Source organism: Oreochromis aureus, linkage group 18, assembly GCF_013358895.1.
Source record: "Oreochromis aureus strain Israel breed Guangdong linkage group 18, ZZ_aureus, whole genome shotgun sequence".
Lineage (NCBI taxonomy): Eukaryota > Metazoa > Chordata > Actinopteri > Cichliformes > Cichlidae > Oreochromis > Oreochromis aureus.
The window spans coordinates 19,501,446-19,522,639 of record NC_052959.1 but is presented as its reverse complement, the minus strand read 5'-3'; the positions used below and the strand labels follow the sequence as shown (position 1 = coordinate 19,522,639).

Below are 21,194 nucleotides of genomic sequence, written 5' to 3'. Positions count from 1 at the left end.
GATAACATTTGCACTGTAAATGTGGCTCGACGGCTCCAGTTTCCAATCGTGCTGCGATGATAAGGACGGCACAAGAGTGGGCTACGACCAATAGGTCAAAAGCCGCAGGATGTTTGGTAAATTTTTACAGAGTTTAAAGCCTCGCATTAATATTTTGTCAGGTAGCAAGGCATCAAATGTTACTGCGATGATATGCAACGCCTGGACAAAGCATTTGCAGCTGATGCAATGTCAACTGCCATTAATCAGTATTTATGTCGTTCTGAGTGCTCAGCTTGCAGCTGTGAATGTGCAGCACCTCCACGCCTAATAAACTGTAATTAAATCACATAAGGATGTGATATAGCAGCATACTTTTCCACGCTTGTGCTAGTATAGGCAAATTCTCTAATGTTACATCAAATTAAGATTAGGAATGGGCATGACTAATCCCTCGGCGGCAAACCATTTGAATACAGTTGCTCATGATTACTTACAGTTCAAGGTTAAGAAAGAGAAGGTGTGAAAGACAGAGGGAAGCAAATTGGAGAGCCCAATAACATTTAAATGAAAAGCTACTATTGACTTGTTCCCTGTAATCTACTGTTATCATTTACAGCGACTGCTATTATGGCTGTATGTCATTTCATTTTTAGTATACTGGATTATATTGAGCTCACTTGTATTGACTTGTGTTGCTTAAAAGGGTCGTAAAGCTTCATTTCTTAAGTGATTATGTCCTCACAGCAGTCGTTTTATGACGATATTTCTATAGATTGTTGCATTTTTTTCACTAAATTTACTATTTTCCATGTTCTGTCATAGAGATTTGACATTTTCAGTAAACTACCATCCTGTGCAGTCCACTGCATGGATTATTGATTGCCGTTTTAAACCTCGCCTGGTTATTTTTATGGATGTATTTGTGACGGCTCACTGCGGACACGTGTTTCAGTTATTCTGTGTTAATACAGAGTACCTGATAAACTGGCACTGAGCCTCCTGCTCCCTTATGCCCTTACACCTACAGGACTCTGTTTCATTCAGAAGTTGTTTATGTCGACCTCCGTCTCTCCTCCCATTGCATAAATACCGATTAACTGCTTCTGACGGAGATGAACAAGTGGTTCGACACTTTGCCCAGATCCATATCAATAAAGCAATCAGCAAGTCGGGGGACTATATGTTTTGAGGAAGGATCTGAGGTAGAGGATAACTGAGTTTATGGCTTTACTGTCTAAGGTGGAGTTTGCAGGTACACCCCCCACCACCACTACCACCGCCACCATATAAACACATGAAAACACGTGAAGGATTGTATCATATATCGCGCCATTCGAATGACTTTAATTAATTTCTTTAACAACAACTATAAACTGACAAACATGAAGACATTTTATCTTTATTGTGGCAGTGGTTAAAAATAAAACTGCTCATGTCTGTCAACAATTTACTGCTTTAAATTCCTAAAAAAAAAAAAAAAAAGTGATCCCAAAATGCAGCAATGTACAAATCCAGGCCCCCTTTGTCACGTCCCTCCCTTCTTCTCTGGTCCTCGAAGAGTTTGTCCAGACAACCAGATTGCACTTTGCTCAGCCCGACCATAAACTGAGACAATAAATTCAGCCAGACTTCTGAACTGCATGACATGAGAGAGAAAGAGAGAGAGAGGACCTTCAGACAGTCAGAGATCAATGCTTCCAACATGGCAGGAAAAGCCCAACCGGGCCACAGCAAGATGGATGAAAGCATTTCACCGTCTTTCGTGTGGCCCGACTGGAGTCAGGGAGCAATTGATTTCTGAAGCTCAGAAAACGTTAAGCTTTTGAAGTCTGAAGTTCTTCAATGCTGTTTACACTAAGAAATGGCTCGAGGTCTAAACCCACACCAAGTTTACCTTCTTTTAAAAAACTAAACTCACCAGTCGATACAGATAACTCTGAAAAAAATGCATTTCATGTGCAATAAGTAAACTTGTTTTCACTGCGTGTTACCTCTGGGTCCAGGGGTAGGTTTTTGCTCAGTTAGCAGAGGACCTGTGGGATCACAGCTCGTCATGTTCTGCATGCAGTCGTAAATTTAAACTGGTGTGGTCGTTTTGGAGCTGCAGGATCAGGAAAAATGGTGTCTATAACCAAAACAGACTTTATTGCTGTCCACAAATACAAGGCCCTTCATGACAGCAGTGTTTAGTCGCTGGGTGTACCGCCACCTTGTGATGTGCTCTGAGCTCTGCATGTGCAAGCCCTGTGAGGAACTTCACTCCACGTTAGATGTGTGTAGAGTGCATTTATTTCTGTCTGTCGGGTCATAACTTCAGAGCCAGTGCCAAGGGCGAAGCCTGAGGGGGTGGGGAGACATACACCTTCCTCCCCCCTGCGGCACGCTCAGTCCTCCGACAGATGGATGTCACTGACCCTTCTCAGTGATCACAGCAGAGGCTCGAAGCGGGGTTGCAGTCATTTTCCTGATCGTGGTCGCCCCGCTCCGCTCTCCGGGGGTCGTTTCATATCTATCTGCTGCTCACTCAAGCCTGCCCGTGCTGGGCCACCATCACTCACACTCCGCGGGGCAGCGAGTGGATTAGCTGACCCCCCGGTGTGGGAGTAACAGGCCCCCGCAGCCTCGTCAGCAAACACTGGAGTCTTCAAGCAGCTGAAACTGGTGGGTGAGGTGGTCAGGGATGCTCCCCAGGATCAGGCAGCGGCAAGGCGAGAGATAGCAGCGTCTCCGGCACCCCGACTGTCAGTCAGCATGGCAGCGGGGTCTGCAGTCAGTCAAGAATGATGGACACAGTAGTCTGGCGCCACCAGCCAGTTTTGTAATGGTATTCAAATGGTTTATGGCTTTATGAGGCGAACATTACACTCACATGTCATGGTTGAATATCCCAAACCAAAGTCACTCTTGTGAAAGACATTTCCAGAGAAGCAATGACGTCTGCAACATCGTTGGGCAATAAGGTACGGCTTCACAGCTGACCCCAGATGCCTCAGATGAGGCTGATCAGTCAGATAGATCAGTTTCTTACTAGTCTCAGAAAAATAAGTAACTTGTGGGCCTCTGTTTGTGTGTGTAAATGTGTACTGGTAGTCAAGCCTATGACCTGCTACTGCTAGGAAATTTCCAGCTTTAGCCTTTTTAACCAGAAACGACTTTATGGAAGCACATTCCCACCACTGAAGTTATTTTATCAGAAGTTTGAGTTAGTAGGTAAAAATTTTGGCTCATAAATATCCACTCCCAGTGGTGGAAACAAGCCTCCACAGATTTGTGTCAACCACACCACTTTTATCCATCAATAAAGGAAAGTATGTTGCTTTTATCCCACTGACACGTAGTTTAAATTAGATTTAGGCTAGCGACTCCGTAACAATGTAGCTGGTAAACCATATGGTCTTCTACTGTTTTAAAGACTAGTACTTGCATGTAAATGACAAAGCATCACAGATTTGCCAGGAGACTTTACAGCATCTGTAAGGGCCTCGTGCAAAAAGTCACAGAGATCCAAGATGGTATGAAAAAGTTGTCAGGGCCTCCTGTACAGTGTTCACTGAGTGAGAGGATGACAGCATGATGGATGTCTTGCTCTGAGCAGCTGTATACTGCTGCTGCATGTGAGACAAGCTCAAAGACGTCCAGGTTATGAATGGACTAGTCAATGAGCTAGAACATAAATGGCCTTTGGTCATAATTTCTCACTGCTCGGGAGATGCCCTGCTGTCGCACTGCTCAGCGGAGAAGATGCATCACTCTAAACTCCCTAAACCCACCGCGCCGCACCCCACTCTTGCTCTTTTCTGTCTCTTTCTGATTAGCACAGCTGACCTATCGCACGCTGGTGCTGAGTCATTATGAGGTGTTAGCATTTTCAATTACCTCTCGCCTCCCTTCTGGGCCACCCGTCTCCTCTGCGAGGGCAGACACTGCACAGCAGGAGAAAAGCAACAAAATGCTAATTTTCTCGCCTATAAGACCCTAACATGTAAGCTCAACTTTAAAACAAAAACAAACATAAGAAAAGCTCATTAAAATTTCAGGAGAATCTAAAAACAAACAGAGACTTTAATGTCTCTTGGTTCACGGAGGCCTTTATTTCAGCTATACGGTTGTTTTTGTTGTTTTTTTTTAAAAAGCACTTATTAGCAATACAGACTGAACGTTTTCTTTTATTGACACAGGTCGTACTGCATATGTCAAACATTCATGCCAAAGAAAATACTACCGTCTACAGGTCTAACAAGGACAGTTACAGGTACTGAAAATAAAGAACAAATGGGCTTTTTGTTCAAACACAACCATAACAAAAAATACTACCATAAAGCGTATTAGTGCTTCTAGCTTATAGAGTCGTGATCAGGAAAGAAACAAAACTGTACTAAAGTTGCTTAAAAGGCAAAAAAATTAAGCTTGTATGTGGTTGCAAATTCCCAAGCAGTTAGTCGCTTTGCCGAGTCGCCGCACGGGCAACTGCTTTTTAAAAGAGGTAAGGCAAGTTTATCTTTCCTCTCAAATAACAACACAAAAAACAGACACTTTATGACAAAAAAGGTTTTCTTTTTTTGTTTTGTTTTACAAATGAACAGGTTTGCCTTAAAACTCTGCCACAAAAAATAAAAAGCTTCTACTGATGATTTCTAGAAAGCTACTGTCAAAAAATGGGAAAAAAAACACAAAGATTGGAGCAGATTGAGAGACTTTGAGGCTACATCGTAGGAAGGCAGTGACTCCTACAAGTCCTATTGTTTGGGCAGCGATACAAAATAATTTACTCTATATTTTCATCTTAGTGTTGTAATAGATTGTACTAGGTAGACTTTGAGAAAAGGAAATACACTTAAATTAAAAAATAGTAACACAAAGAGCACCTTACCCCCCAATGTTCGTTCACAAGTTTTGTTTTGTTTTTTTGGAAGCAAATGGCACGATGTCATCACCGGTAAATTAGCAATTTAGTGAACTGTATATATTTATATATATTTATTTATTTATTTATTTTTTGTTAGACAATACCACCAAGTCTCAAAACACTTTAACACCAACTGGCGACAAGATTCTCCTGTTACAGAAATGTTTGCCTCATGTGGGTTTGTGTGTGGAACAAACAATTACAACAAGAGGGGTGGGGGGGTGTCAGTGGACAGAAGTCGAAAGAGTTGGTGTGTTTGTCTTGAATCCCTGCACGGCAGCTCTTAAATCTGCAGCCGAAAGGGTGTCGCAACACTGCTGTCGTTACTCAGCTCAGTAAACAAAGTACGGGGTGTAGCGTGCTACCTGGCAGTTACACTACTATATCTGCGTTTTGTCACTGAGCTCCAAGGGTTCCCCCTGGAGTCAGCGTAGGGGGGGGGCGGAGTATTTAAACCCTGCTTTCCTAGTGCAAAAACTGCCAACATTTGGTTTTTAAGAGCAGGGACAGTCGGTGAGCAGAGCGTTGCAAGAGCCAAAGCTGCAACCATACTGCCATACTGTCGTGATAAACAAAGGAGCTTCCAATAAAAATACACTTGAATAAATGTTTACAAATACAATAAAATCTGGCTGCAGTGGGCACTGGACTGCAAACAGATGAATGAGAACTTTACATCAAACGGTAACAGGCCGCCTTCGTCGCCTTCACGCTTCTCACTCAGCTGATAACCCAAAGTGATCACATCCAAAACTCTGAATCTGAACTTTGGACTCGAAGACGGGAAAACTGTTTGAAATGTTGAGAGAATAAATGGAAACAACACAAAAAAGGAAGATGGGGGGGTGGGAGGGAAAAGGATGAAGTCTCTGAAACAGGCGTCTTTCTTTCTGGCTGCACTGACGGCGACAGGACAGCGCAATTAACTTCAGTCAATTCATCGATTTTCCTTGTTTTGTAACAGGAATTCCACCTGAACGCTATCGACCCACTGAGAAAGCGTTTGTGGGACAGAATAAGATGTGCCTGGCTGACGCGGGTGGCTGTGAGGATGGAGGCAGCAGCAGCAGCAGGTGTGGTTGCCGCGTGGCGAGCGTGTTCAGCGTGGGCTTTAAGAGAAGCAAAGAGAGTTCGTCGGCAGGTCTAGTAGAGGAGTATGCGGCGTTCGATGGCCTTGCGGCAGATGGGACACTCGCTCATTCGATCCCCGCACAGCTGGCAGGTTCCGTGGCCGCACATGAAGATCATGTTCTTCAGCCGGTCCAGGCACACAGGACACATGGTCTGTACACAAGTAAACAACAGTCGTAGTAAAACCCTTTCGACATTCAACAGGTCAGTATTACTACCCGAGCCGAGCCCTGCACAATAACTTTATGGTGCCGGCGTGCATTTGATCCCAAAGAATTTTACAGCAATGGTTATTGTTTTGCAGTTCAACTGCATTTTATTCTTCCGCTTTAGTTCACGAGCCACACCTGGTTAGTGACCTTACCTGTTCCTTGATGTCTTGAAGCTGTTGTTGTAGCTTCTGCACGTCAGCGTTGACGTTGGTGTTCGCCTTGTCTCTCTGCAGGGCTGGGATGTTTCCACTGGCTGTTTGGACATTAAAAAAACCCAAAAATGACGCAAACAGATGGTGAGAATAAAACGAACTGCACTTATCAGCCAAAAGATTAGCACCAGTGGCAAAACCTCAGATTTGACCTCTTAAACTATAAACTATATTGCCAATAAAAGTGAGTGCAGCCACAACAACATTACTGCTCTGAAACGAGCCGGGCGCTCGAGTACGTTTTAAAACATGGGTTTTGGAAAATGGAGAAGGATCACAAACACATGCACGCTGAATTTTACTGTTGGCAAACGAGCTCGGGCTCTGGCAGTCCGCGCTAACTTGCTTTTACATTTGATTTCTGAAAAGCACACTTTGCAATTATCTGGAATATAAACTGGCACGGGACAAATGATCATGCAGCACTCGCTTGCTCGCTCGTGTATAATGAAACGTGTGTGAAACTTCCTGAACAGATTATTTAAGTGCTCGACACAAATTTTCTGGACTGATGCCCTCCTGAGACTTATTCTCGCTTTCCAAACATCTGCCAGAACACGGCGAGCACCAGTGTGACTCCTGGGATGTGCATCGTACGTATATATATCATCACACTGAAAGAGAAACGGAGGAAAGGGGGTTAAGGGGAGGGGGAGAGGGGCCAGGGCAGCACTGTGGGGTGGGGGGTGTAGGTTCGCAGGAGGTTCTCTATAAACATGGCTCTCATAAGGGAGGGGATCATGGAGGTATACTTACACCAACTTAGTGCCAGATTGTTGGGCTGGAGAAGATCCTGGGATCCCCCTGCCATACTGTTAGAGCTCCCTGCTGGGAATAACCAGTCACATTGTTATAGCAGGAGCTGCCCTCACCAGCTCAGCGGCTGGCCTGATGACCAAGACTACTCACTATAGCCTCTATGAGAGGTTCAGAGAAAGAATCTGAGAAGCAAAACTAGCAAGTTGGAAACAGTGATCAGGGAAAGAAAGGGAAACAGAGTTTCTTCTACTGGTTGCTTAAAGTTGCACGTGTTTTTTCCCCTTTTTTATGCTTACAGGTGACTATTGCCTGGGTTAGAGGTACAACATGAAACCCATGCACCAAATTAAAGAAGAATGGCGTCAAAATGCTTTAAGTGCCAGGTATATTTTGCGCACTAGATTTGCTTTTAAAACAGGAAGCAACAAGCAGGGTTACTAGGGAAGGGGGGAAAATAAAAGCATTCAATGCTGCCCCTTGCATGAGTGTATGTGTCACTGCTTGGGTCTGCATTCACTTTTGCACGTCTGGTGAGTACGACTTGCTGACAAATGGAGAAATGAAAAAATTAAGATGTATGTGTGTAAACATGAAAGTTGCGTACTTGCTACAGTGCCCCCATTAAACTCAAATTAAAACAAAAACAGAAGAAATCACTAGTGATATGCACCGCTGCCAGAACAGAAAGATGAATCGTGAATGCAACCCAAAATAAAATAACTTATGCACTAAAGTGTGTCATGTTTCATGTGCACAAGGTTCATCACAATATTTTAGGTAAAATAAATCGAAACTGGCTCTTTTGCAGCTGGAAAAATGTTTTCGAAAAACACCGCACAGTTTCATAACTGCTCCATATTTCTTTTCAGAAATGGGGGAGATCTTATATTGTGGATTCATGTGGGTATTATATGCATGCATCATAGGAGGAGCTGCAGGTCATTTCTGCGATACGCTTACAAATGAGTTCATCCATTCTATGTGAATGTGATTAGTCAAAGTTTTGGAGGCCACAGGAACATTAATAAGGTTATCTGTGTGCTCTGACATTATTGCGTTATTCAGTAAAAGTCAATCTGGAGATGGCTTCTAGGGTTCTACATTAAAAGATTGGGATTTGAAACTAAATCTTCTCTGCTCTGAAGATCTGTGTGCTGATTTCAGACATGGCAGTGAGGCTGCCGTCCACTCGAGCTAAACTCTAAGTGGAGGCTACTACAAATGGTGTGAGCCAAATGGTTCTAATGATTACATTATGACAGATTTAGATGTAGAATTCAGTTTGGAAAGCAAGCGTAACAATTGTATTTATTGATATATATTTTTTAAATGCGTCTCTATGGATGAAAAAATACAACGAAAACATGACAGTGATGATCATTCCACCTCAAATCATCACATATTTATAACTTTTTCTGCTCAGCCACCTCTGATTTGCCTTAATGTGCCTTGATTGAACTCTGGATATATATGATGATGATTTTGGATTTTCTTTGTTTGTTTGTTTTTGTGGTACAGTACGTCATATTTGCTGACTCGTGCATGAAAACTGAATGACAACAACACTTTTCTTAATTTTTTGCATGTGTGGTTTTGCATTAACACGACATGCAGGTACATTGTATTGTATTATTTCTGCACTATCAATATTTTTCTTAAAGTGTGCACAAACATGCAAATTTGCAGGACAGCTTTAATCTTTTTTTGCCATATTTTATGCAGAAAAATTCTGAACATTTCTTGATGCAAATTACACATGTTATTGTATATATAATTTTTATGGTAAGAAATGGTGGTGAAATTTTCATTTGTAATATATCTTAAAACGTATTTGATATATGAAGCTAAAATTTCACAGCAATCATTATATATGTCCAGGCGATTTTTGGGGCGATTCAGGGATGCTCGAGCAGAACGGCCACGATGATTTGAGACAGAATGACGCAAACATAAACAAACTGCAAAAGCAAAGCAGCAACAAAGCAAAAGATAAAAGTAAAGCAGATTATTTGGAAAAAGTAAAGAAATGAGAAAAGAAAAAGAAAAATCTTTGAAGAAAGGGGGTGGATTAAAAGGAAACGTGTGGAAAATTCACTCACTAAGGTCATCATCATCATCATCATCATCATCATCATCAGCGGCATCATCCTCCATACCTTTCCCTCCACAGCAAAGTACGAAGGGGGTGCGGCGTTCCACCACAGCCCGGCACTGTACGCACTTCTTCATGAGGCTGGCACAGTCTGGAGGAAAGATGAAGAAGATCATCAGTGCAAGAAAAAAAAAAATCTATATTCACTTTAATACTCACACAGAAACTGGCAGCCAAAAGAGGCAAAATGATGCTGAAAGGTGAAGTTAACTTACTCTCACAAGCGCACATGTGACCACAGGGCTGGAATAACACCGCTGCCTTTTTATCGGAGCAGACTACACACTCCTCGATCTGTGGGCGGACAAATTAAACACAAGAATTAAAAAAATAAAATAATCCTCAGTCCTGTCTGTGTCAAGCAGCGGCTGTGCTTTTTGATACCTTAGTTCTCGACTGCACTTGTTCTTTGCAGATGAGACACTTCTTGACACGAGGCGAGCAGAGGGAGCAGGTGGCGATGTGTCCGCAGGGCCCAAAAAGAGTGTCTCTCTTCATGTCCGAACACACCATACACTCCTCCAGTGACTCGATGTTGCTGTTCAGAGACGGGCTGCGGGTGCCCACCTGGCCGCTGGAACAGAAGACAGAGTGTGTGAGCGAGAGAGAGCGAGCAAAGATTACAAGCGAGAGGCCGGAGAAAACGAAAGATGAGGAAATGAAATAAAAAGAACAAAATGTGAGCTCTTCCTTTCTCTTTAACCCTTTAGTGTATACCTATAATTAATGCTATTAAGCGTGTCCCAGACCGCGGCTTCCTTTCACTAATGGGTTTACAGATATCATGTAAAAAGCGCACACAACAACAAAAACATTATAGCCCAGACACAGACGTGCTACGGATCTGATCAGCTGTTCACAGCACTTCCTATGTTGGAATATACGTCATCATGTTGTCAGCATGACACGTTTTCATGTTCAGCAACTGATGTCATCTTCCCAGGAATTGTAGTGTTTTTCCCTCCTCCAAGGACTATCACAGCTGCTCGGGTGCTATTGAAAAGAGATGTCTGACTCTGTGCCTCTCTAATTACAAGTTCCTAGGATATTTTGAACTCTGATAGTGCTATTGGAAATAGTTTATTCATAGTTTATTCTTTTTGCTAAATATGCATTTTATTTTTTTCCTCTCTCCACAGTTTAGAAAAATGATTGCATCTGAGGTTTTGAAAAAACTCAATGAAAGCACCAGAATTTCAAGTTTTTTTTCCTTTCCCCTGTGCTCCACACATCTGCCCAGTCTCATGATATTCAGTTTGGTAATTTTTGTGTAATCTAGACAAAAAGGCATCATAAGCATGCTAACTTTCCAGCTTTAAGGTTGGTTGTGTGCGGAATTCCCGAGACTCCATGAAGCAGCTAGCCAAGGAACAGCCTGGCACATAATGTTCTGTGAAACTGTTTCACCTAAGCTTTTATACAGATTGTCCACGCTTGGTTTTTTTATGCTGAGCTCGGCCCGCCACCTCCTGGCTCCAGCTTCATATTCACTGTTTAGTCATGAGTGGCATCGATCTTCACATCCAATTCGGCAAAATGTCAGATGAGAACGTTTACCTGCTCTTTTCTTTGTGGCATTTGGCCAAAGCCTTGCAGAGGCTGGGGTCAGGACACAGGTCTAGAGGGGACTGGCCCTTTTTGTTACGAATGGTCAAGTCTGCTCCATTAGCTGCCAGGAAGCAGGCGATGGATGCGGCGCTCTTCTTCTCTGCCCCCTGGGTGCCCAAGCCCATGATTAACTGCAGAGAACAAGAAAGAAGCAGGAAAACACATAAAGTTAGAGATGCACCAGGTTTTTTTTGACATGACAGATTATTTTAAAGTTGAACCCGGGGAGAGGGGGGGTCTGTGATGTGCCTCTACCTCACACACAGTGGAACTTGAACCAGTAATGCAGTTAGGAGAGCAGTTTTTTATTTTATCAATGTCTTCAGATTTAAACTCATGTTAAAATACATACGGGGTCACTTTGAATAACACGATCAGAAAGACATCTTAAGATGACTGTCAGGAAATATATTCTTCTAACCCCGAACCCAAAATCCCATTAACTATAACATCTGTCTCCCTCCCATAGCTCATCGCCAACTCAGTCTATCCCAATTCAAAGTCTCTCCTGCAATTTAGACCTTCCATGTCTGATTGTCTCCAACCAGTAGCTTTTACATCTCATGCTGATGGAGCCACCGGGCCGGCTAATTCAATTCTCGTTTTGATGGGAGGGGAGAGCCATGGGAGAGTGACCCAACTGCACACATCTCAATTAGGCCTGCTGTCTGTCGGTTCCGCTCCTCCGCGGGGGGAACCAGAGAGGGCAGGAAGCGGGACAGAAGAGAGGAGGTGGAGAAAGAGAAGAAAATGGAGTGGAAGGGAGACAGAAGGTGACAGGTACAGAAAATCTGTCACCGAAGCCATGTATTAAACTTCTCCCCATAGGGCTTAGTGATGTGGTGTTAACACAGAGACAGTTGAGGTCTGACATGGCCCTTTTGGCCTCTACAGAGGGACAGACTCGTTCAGGATGGGTAAAAGGGAGCAGCAAGCCAGCTGACTGTTGGCTGCTGAGCGGATGATGGGCTGGTGCAGTTATCCAGTGATGCTGGTGATGGAGACTGTGGAGCGCTTTCATTTTTCACATATTGGAGAGTGGCCCACGTGCTGATGTTATTAAAGGTGTGTATACAGGTCCTGAAGAGCACTGGGACAACTTCCAACAGTTTTCCAAGAATACAAATGCTAAAAGCTATAACAAGAATCTACACTGAGTCACCTGAGAGGAAAGAGGAAAATATGGAGAACTACACTATAATGCCAGACGTATTCACTCGTCCATCCAAATCATTGAATTCAGGTCTTCCAATCCCTTCTGTAGTCACAGGTGTATAAAATCAAGCACCTAGGCATGCAGACTGCTTCAACAAACATTTGTGACAGAATGGGTCACTCTCAACAGCTCAGTAAATCCCACCATGGGACCGTGATAGCATGCCACCTGTGCAACAAATCTACTTGTAAAATGTCCTCACTGCTAAATATTCCAGTCAGTGGTAGTGGCTCTATAACAAAGTAAAAGTGAGTGGGAATGACAGAAACTCAGCCATGAAGTGGTAGGTCGTGTGTTTCTGGAGGATTATTGTGTGGAGCTGCTTTTCAGGAGTTGGGCTTGGCCCCTTAGTTCCAGGGAAAGGAACTCTTAATGCTTCAGCATACCAAGATATTTTGGACAATTACACGTTTCCAACTTTGTGGGAACAGTTTAGGGATGCCCCCTTCTGTTCCAACATGACCACACACCGATACACAAAGCAAGGTCCATAAAGATATGGATCAGCGAGTTTGGTGTGGACGCACTTGACTAGCCTGCACAGAGTCCTGACCACAAGCCGATAGAATACCTTTGGGATGAATTAGAGCGGAGACTGTGAGTCAGGCCTTCCCGTCCAACAGCAGTGTCTGACCTTACAAACGTGCTTCTGGAATAATGGTCAAAAATTCCCATAAACACAATCCTAAACTCCTAAACTGTTACAGCTGCAAAGGGTGGGCAGACATCATATCATCACGTGGATTAAGAATGGGATGTGTGTGAAGCCAGACGAGCGAATACTTTTGGCAGCACAGTGTAAGCTGCGTATGTTACAGAGTCACTAGTAGCAGAAAAACAGCGGCTGGTGACCAAACTTGTTAACGAGCTGTATTACTGTGCACTGCTTTCCTGGCTTAATATATTTGGGAATGTCTAAATGAATCAGAACAGAATCATATAATAAGATGGCATTCCTAAAATTACTAAGTTAGCCTTTACTGCAGTATACCAGCATTGTTCATTATTATTGAGCTACAGTAAAAAATTCTAAAAACCTAAAGTTGTATATCTGTAAACACAGAAACAAACATTTGTTTTATTTTTATGTATGGCCACCTCCTTAAGAATCCCTGACACACGTAAAATGTAATATAGGATGAACAGTGAGGTTAATAATAGATGCACATGTACCGTGTTCTTGGAAGGTTCCCAGGGCTCCACTTTGCTGACATCTTGCATATCTTGGAGCTGCCGCAATTGGGACAGCGTGTGGTGACGCAGTGCCTCGTGAAGCGGCGTGTCCCCATCCTTGTCCTGCACGTCGAGCTTGGCCTCTGCCCGCACCAGCAGCTGTTAAAGAGAAACACATAAACAAAGAGTTGCACAAGCCGACAGCGGAGGGAAACTCGCAGCCGCCATGAAACAACTTTAATTTAATGCTACAATGCAAATGCCACATCCTGATTTATAAGGTTGCCGGCTGCTCACAATGAACTGCTTCAGCATTGTGCTACCCAATTATAGAGTGCATTTTTTTGTGAGTCCACAAGGTGGCAACGTGGCAATCTCAATCCGATGCTACGCTAACACACTCTAACCAAGACACTGCCTTAGAGAGCCTTTTTCCCTCCCCTCTGAAGCAGGACTTTGTTCAACTGCAGGACATCCAACCGTATAAATTAAATGTGGAGCTGCACCGATGTTTTTCTACTCCCCTTTGTGCACAGTGTAGAAAGACCGACTGAGAGATGACTAAAGACACGATGTTCACTAAGTAAGGCAAGAAAGAGAGGGAGAACGAATGAGAAAAAGAGGAACCACTAACCCGAACTATCTGGGTGTGCTGGCGCTCCACTGCCAAGTGTAATGCAGTCTGCTGGTTGACATTCTGAATGTCTAAGCTGGCGTTGCCCTGGGTGGTGGGAACAAGAGGGAAGCAAAAAAGCTTAATATACACAAGGGCAACAAACATGTTGTGCACACAGAGATGATAGACAAGTAATGAAATAAGAGAAATAAAAACAGGAAAAAAGAACATATTTTATATTTAATTCCTTTGCACATGAAAGACTGCAACAACATTTTTATTTGCCGTGACAGAACGTTGCTTCCTTTAGCCCTGCCGACCAACAAAGTATCACCCGGGAGGCTGGTGGGGGGAGAGAAAAAAAAAAGGCATCCTACAATAACGCTGCATGTGATTGTCATTTCCAATTGCAAACACCTCAGCTGAGGAGATGTGGAGGGAAGATAAGCATTGTGATCAGGCAGCGTGTGAAATCCCAAAGTAATAAGACTGGCTGACTGACTGGCTGGCTTGCTGGCTGGGAAACTGCAGTGCACCTCGTACTGTGGTGCAGTTTTTGAATAGAAAGCTGAGCCATCACTGCGAACAAGCCCAATGCAGGAACTTGGGGAGGAAAAAGCTGTCCCTGCTGAAAGGTAGCTTGCACTGCGAACACTCATGCACTGGAATGTTGCAGCAACGTTACTGCCTTGCACCATATCCTCATTAACCCAGTTCCTGCTTGATCAGGTGACTTTTGCTGTAAACCCGTGTGCGAGTTAGTCTTCAGGGAGCTAAACCTGCAATCTCGGTGAGGAAAAGAGAGAAAAAAAAAAAGAGCATGAACTTATGATTGCAGGAGGAGGAGGATATGATGGCCCAGCAGCACTAAAGAATACTCCTGGAGGACCAGTGAAGTGTATGGATTCAATAAAAAAAGAAAAAAAGAGGCATGTATAGGAGCTTGAACTGGTCTACAGCTTGCAGGCTGCAGGGGAGTGCAGTGAAAGCTGCTTTAATGGTCTGTAGGCAGGTAAAGCTAAGAGTGCAGGTTGCTTCAGTGCTTTGGGATAATTGCGAAATGCAAATTTTTTGCATTATGCTTTACACAGATGACTGTTTAAATGCGTTTTTCATTCACACGTCTCACAAGGGTCTGACAAAACAGAAATCCCCATGCTTAATCATTTCAGCGGTCTACGGAGGCAGGATAGATTCAAGATTCAAATCTACTTTCTGAAATTTTCATGGAACTACAGCATTGGCGTCAAACACTCCCCAACATCTGCTAGGTAGATACACAGGGAGCATGCTTCTGCTGCTCTTTTAAAGTGATAATGGTGCCTCTGTAGACATGCAGTTATAAAGTATGTATTACAGAAATAGCTGCCAGGTTAAGTGATTAAGCATGCATTCAAATGTTGCTACCTGGTGCACCAAAAGCTCAGCCACCTCCACGTGGTTGTTGAGGGCGGCCAGGTGCAGTGCAGTATAACCGTCGTCCTTCTTCTCGTCTACGATCCAAGGCCTCGGCAGTTTGGATAACAGCACACGCATGGCACTGCACAGAGAAGGAGGAGGAGGAGGAGGAAGACAAGGGAGGGAGAGAAGTCAGTGCTTTGCTAGATTCTGGGCTTTGGTGCATGAGAAGACAAAAAATCCTTCAGAAAGTCAGGACAATCAAGTTATTTTGGTATAAATTTTCTGATGTAATCAAAAACCTATCTATGACTCTCAGTCACCGTGCCGTACACGTCACAGCGACTGTGCCGCTTATACACAGCACACTCCAATACACAGCTTTTCTTTTTGCAGCAGGGCATATCCCATTTTCACACATGGCGACAAGAATACTAAATCAACTTAGGGAGGAGTTGCTTTACGAAGCACAGTGTTATTTACATCAAGCTTTGAGCAGTGCAAGTGCTGCGTCTTATCTGAGAGTGTCCGTCCCCCCTAAAGACTCTTGATTTAAAAAGGGCGGTCACTTTTCCCTTGATGATGCGCAAAAGCGCATATCATTGGAAGGCAACTTGGTAATCAAGATTTAGCTGCATTCACTCGGGTCTCCTCCTGGGGAAGAAACCGACGAGGTGGGAAGGGAGAAACATCTATTGTTTAAACAGAGCTGTTAAACAGAAGTGGTCCCGTGTGTCGACAAGAACCGGTTCTGTGTCACTGAAGGTCATTTAGAGGATGTGTGCCACATAGACATGTGGCTGCAAAGGGAAATGTATGAGAGGAGTCACGGTGTCAGAGTTGGGATGAAAAAAAAAAAAGAAAGAAAAGAAAAAGGCCGACTGTCACTCCCCACAGTGTCATTAAAGAAAGACAGAACGGCACATACATGTTTCCACTGTTTATCAACTACAAAGGCAGGAGAACACTGAAGTCAGAGAATAGAAATCTACACTGAAGTCAAAATATGTAGATTTTACTTAAAAAGTTGTAATTAACAGTGTTGTAATTAAATGTCTTAGTGGCCTTCTTCCAATTAAACAAAGCAGGTTTCACAGTATGGCAGTTTTACTTAAATATGTATTTCACCTCATTCATTATCTCTCTGTTCTTGACCCTAACTTCGTTCCTGCTCTAGCCCATGGGCATACAGAAGAGAGAAATACTAAACGCTCAAATGAGACACATTCCCGCTTTTAATGTGCAAAGAGTGCATCAACTCACTTTGTTCACATACAAAGAAATATAAAACAACATTTAGAAAAGCCACATCCCTGAACTCTTCCTGTATCTTGTCTGTAGATAGGTACACAGTGTACCTTCAGTCAGCATTAAGGCAGCAGCAGCAGCACTGGGGGGAACACTTCTGACCTTGTTTAACCCTGAATACGCATGCAGGACATATCTTTAAAATGCGACAAAAAGAAATGGCCAGTTTGGCTCTGGCTCTTTGATACAACTGACCAGCGTGCACTGTGGTTTAGGATAAACAGGATCTCAAACAGTAAAATGAGGCAATGGGCTCGGGCACAGGGCAGGAAAGGCCACGGTCGACACTGGTCAGTGAAAATGCTCAACTGTTAGAAATAAAACGAAAATCTAGCAAGCTTTTGGTCTAAATGGGAACAGGATGGCTGGCTCTCTGCGGGTTTTTTTGCTCAACCTATAGCTCGCCTCCCTCCCACTGGAATAATGAAAGAGAGCATCATCAGCACACCCTCTTGAGGAAAGCAGAGAGGCACGGGGCAGGCAGTCAGCACCTCTGTACGGACAGAGATTCAGGGCTGGCGTACTGCTGCAGTGATGAACAGCGCAGCACACTGATCCCAGTCTCCCTTGCTCTTTCTCCCTCTCTCTCTCTCTCCCTCTCATTGCACAGACCCTCACACACACACACACACACACACACACACACCTGCATTGCTTGCAGCCATCTTCAACCACTTAATGCAGAGGAGCACTGCTTAAATGTGATAGCAACCGCACCCACTCTGCCTAATCTCACATTCATAACGTGTCCCCTTTGTTACAAAGACGTATTTGCTTACATACTGTAGATTTTACATCTCATAGGTGACTTCTGAGGAATTTCATCCGTGGCCCACCCGCTGGGTAGGAGTTGAGGCTTAAACAAGCAAATCATTCAAGAAAAGATTTTGCCACATAAGATTATTGCCTGAAGCTGCAACACAAAACTTGTTCCCAGTGGTTCAAAACAACACTTGTTTAGCCTTGGTGAAGAATCGGCTACATCGGGACACAATGCATTTTTTTTTTAAACCACAAGTTCCCACCAGAATCAAGGGCAAAACTGTCCCACATGAAGCCCCCGTTCTTACCAATTTTCTCACTCCTACTGGAAGAACGTTCGCACATCTGGATTGGCTGGAAATATCCACCATCTATGGAAAAACCGGCCAATGAATGCACACCGGCTTTAATACAGGGGCACAGTGGCGCCTTCTAGCGTCCGAATCAGGCGCTTGAGCGCTGGGGCAGGTGTTCGCTGGCGTAAGGAGCCCCTCCAATATAAGTCTAGATTGACAGGCTCCCCTGCCACGCTGGGTGAAATGGGCGGACATTAATATTAATGCCCCATACTGGCACTGCTGCAATGCAGTTAAGCTATTTGCTGTAAAAGCAGAAAAAAAGACTGAATTAAGAACCGAGAAATAAATTTAAGTTGTTTTTATCTCTGGGGTGAGTGGTGTTAGCTGCGACTGCGTGTTAGCTGATGAGGTCGGACGTTGAGAGGAGGAAAAGAGGAGAAAAGAGCGATTCTGACCAGCCCAGGCTGCAGAGGTTTTACTGAGCAGAAGAATGACTTGACCTGGGAGTTAACATTCACATAATTGAGATAACTGATGACTGAACCTTATAAAATAATGCTAGGGTGAATATGGGAAAGGGTATGCTAGCATATAGGGGATAAGGGGGTATATGATGAAACTGGGTCACCCTGTGAGAGATCTCAAAGAGTCCCTCAGGAACGCCACACTGGGTCTTGTTGTCTTTGGCTGCTATTTGTCATTGACTGGGACACTCTCTGATGCCCTCTGCTTTGTGTGTGTTGGCATTTGTCATTGCATGTAAGACAGTGGAAGTGTGTGTGCACGCAATGGCTGGTGTGAGTGTGAGGGTCGACAGGGCCCTTCTGCCGCCCTCGCCTGGCTGACAGCCATCTGTGTGGTGGTCAGTAGCCGTTATTACAACAGGAAGTGAGAGTCAGGGGACAATAACGTGGGTAGGACAGGGCAGAACAGGAACAGTCAACATCCAGTCTGAGATTAATGGCTGCGCACAAACATATGGTTACTCTGATGTGGGAGACGTGTTTAGCATACCGTCACCCGTTAAATAAGGCTTCAAGCCCAAGAAAAAGATCCCAATTCTGCATCGGAAATGAGTCACCAAAAGGTGCCACCTGCTTCGAGAAAATAAAATTGCTTTATGCAGCTATTAATGAAAATGATCAGTCTCGCAAATCTTACAGTGTTTATATGGTTGAAACGTACAGATCCAAAGAATATGGCTGCAAAAACTCTGTCCCAGTACCTTCACCAAAGCTTCTGCATCAAAGGTAATTCTTGGCCTTGAAATAAAATCCCAGCAAAAAGTCTACTTCTGCAAAGCTTCCAACAGTTTCAGGGACACAAATAGATCTGTTTTTATCCATATCAGGTAAAGGAAATTTAATGGATTGTATGACAACGGAGCAAACTGCACCTGCCAATCAAAACCATGTAATACAGCTGTAAAGCGTTTGGAAAAAGCTGATAAGCAAACCTTTGGCTCAATGTATTTTGTCAAAAAAAATGTTACTTGCCCAGCCTTTTTTAAACCGCCTCAGCAGAGCTGAACTGGTAGCATTCCTTTCTACCTTACAGTAGGATTCTTTCCCCCGCCCAAGTCCTTCTTGGAATGGTCTTTCCAGAAGAGGCAAGTTCAGACGATACATGAGGTGTCAGCTCATTGCGGACTGGATCAATATATTCAGGTCCTTTGAAATAGTGGACCCACTACCTGACAAATCATTCACAGCTGCAGCACACTACCGCTGAAATGGAAAACCCACTTCTCCCCTTCCCACTCTGAGCAGGGAGGTGCTCTTCATCATGTGTGAGAGGCTCGATCCCCCAACTCACCAGCAGCTGGTAGGGGGAAGAGTCATAAAACCGCTTCAGTGATGTTAAAACATGCTTACTGAAGGAGACTGCTTGACTGGTATGCTGCATGCTTCTAATGCCCTGTATGTGTGCACATATGTGCGCAACTTCAATTACAGTAATTCAAGTAGCTGATATTCTTAATGCAAATATAACCCTCAGAGTTCATCGCGGCCATCACCACACCCCTAGATGCAATTAGTTACAAGTTCACTTTGTCATGACCATCCCACAGGTATGTGCCATCCTGCTGTGGACAGAGTAAATAAACACAAGTAGCGTCCAGACCAGCAGTGCAGCAGAGAGCTGGGGACAAGAACCTAACTGGCTCCGCTCGATAAAAAAAGCTTTCATTACCATGCCGTGAAGAGAATAATTTTCCCCACAATGTGACCTTCCCCTGCCTGCCTCTACCTGAGGCCCCTGAGTGAGCATGCTTTTATTACAGACTATTTGCATAAACCAGGAAGGAAAGGGGTGCATTTCTCTGATGTTTTGGTTATCGCTATAGTATTGCCACTGCCTTGAAGGTTGTCCAGGAGACAAGAGATGCATTTTGAAACATCTCCAATTCAGTTTTCTGTCCATTTGGGCAGTAGGTGTGGTCTATAAAGGCTTAGCTTTAATTAGCCGTAAATCACCTGGTGATACAGAGTGCCCTGATTCATGGCAAGTCATGAAAAAGGAAAAAAAAAAGGGACAGCAAGACAGTCAGAGAAGCCCAATGGCGCGTTAATATCCCATTGGTTCGAGATGACCCAATTATTTTCCCATGCTCCTCTTCCTTTGCACTTCATTCTCCTCAGCACCTTGAAAAAGCCTCATTTTCATTGCTGCACAAGCCATAATAGTCATAATACACATCCTTTTACTTAACAAAGGAAGAATGACATAAAAGAAGGAGCAAGGACATGCAGATTATATTAGACTAAAGAGACATCTAAATCATACTTACACTTACCAGAGAATGGCTCAATAACATCATTACTTATAAAACATCTATACAATTATTGAACACCACTTTTTCCCCTTATAGGCTTGGATAGACCGGGACTAGTGCAAGTATTTTGACAGCAGGGAGAAAAAAAAAATGTATTAACCCACTGATTAAAGACTTATTAAAGTAATTGACTGACAAATGCAATGAAAAAAGGGTTTAAAAAAGGTTAATTAATTCCACTTAATGTGACACAAATGTAAATGTTACTAAACCCACGTGTTAGTAAAACAAAGAAATAAATTGGAATATTGTGGAAAACAACTTGGAGCCTAATAATTTTTCCAAAATATGAAAGAAAAATGTGATCTTGGTAGGGATGACTTCCTGTGATAGCCCTCAATGGAAACAAATTATATCATTTAAATGAATAACGCATATAAGCGAAGTGCAACGAGAATTAGACCATCATTTTATTATGGATTGTTAATGAATACTAAAAATTAAACCACATCTATAAAGGGAAGCTGGGAAAAAGAACTCAATGTTGAAATATAAAAGAGTGACTGGCAAATCATATGGAAGAACCCCCAACCGACTAATTTTTGGATGTGGAGGGAATTTTGCTGGAATAATGTAATTATATGTTTACTTTAATCCTGCCTGCGATAAAGCAAAAACCCTCAA

At 43.4% G+C, this 21,194-nt stretch overlaps 1 protein-coding gene across 6 annotated transcripts in view; it reads right to left on the bottom strand.

Moving 5' to 3' along the window:
• Nucleotides 1–1,365: 1,365 nt before the first annotated feature.
• The window catches only part of mib1 (MIB E3 ubiquitin protein ligase 1), a 59,568-nt gene continuing 39,739 nt past the window's right edge, over nucleotides 1,366–21,194 (bottom strand). Inside the window, exons 13-23 of one of the 6 annotated variants that reach the window (XM_031734723.2) lie at nucleotides 15,375–15,507; nucleotides 13,986–14,072; nucleotides 13,352–13,510; nucleotides 10,912–11,093; nucleotides 9,739–9,928; nucleotides 9,570–9,648; nucleotides 9,302–9,445; nucleotides 7,200–7,271; nucleotides 6,384–6,484; nucleotides 1,974–6,172; nucleotides 1,366–1,618 (exon numbers count right to left, since the gene is read on the bottom strand). In XM_031734723.2, coding sequence (XP_031590583.1) covers nucleotides 6,032–6,172; nucleotides 6,384–6,484; nucleotides 7,200–7,271; nucleotides 9,302–9,445; nucleotides 9,570–9,648; nucleotides 9,739–9,928; nucleotides 10,912–11,093; nucleotides 13,352–13,510; nucleotides 13,986–14,072; nucleotides 15,375–15,507 — 1,288 coding nt within the window. In that variant the 3' untranslated portion in view covers nucleotides 1,366–1,618; nucleotides 1,974–6,031. The remainder of the gene's footprint in view (nucleotides 1,619–1,973; nucleotides 6,173–6,383; nucleotides 6,485–7,199; nucleotides 7,272–9,301; nucleotides 9,446–9,569; nucleotides 9,649–9,738; nucleotides 9,929–10,911; nucleotides 11,094–13,351; nucleotides 13,511–13,985; nucleotides 14,073–15,374; nucleotides 15,508–21,194) is intronic. The other 5 variants (XM_031734724.2, XM_031734725.2, XM_031734726.2 and 2 more) reach the window with 5 other exon arrangements.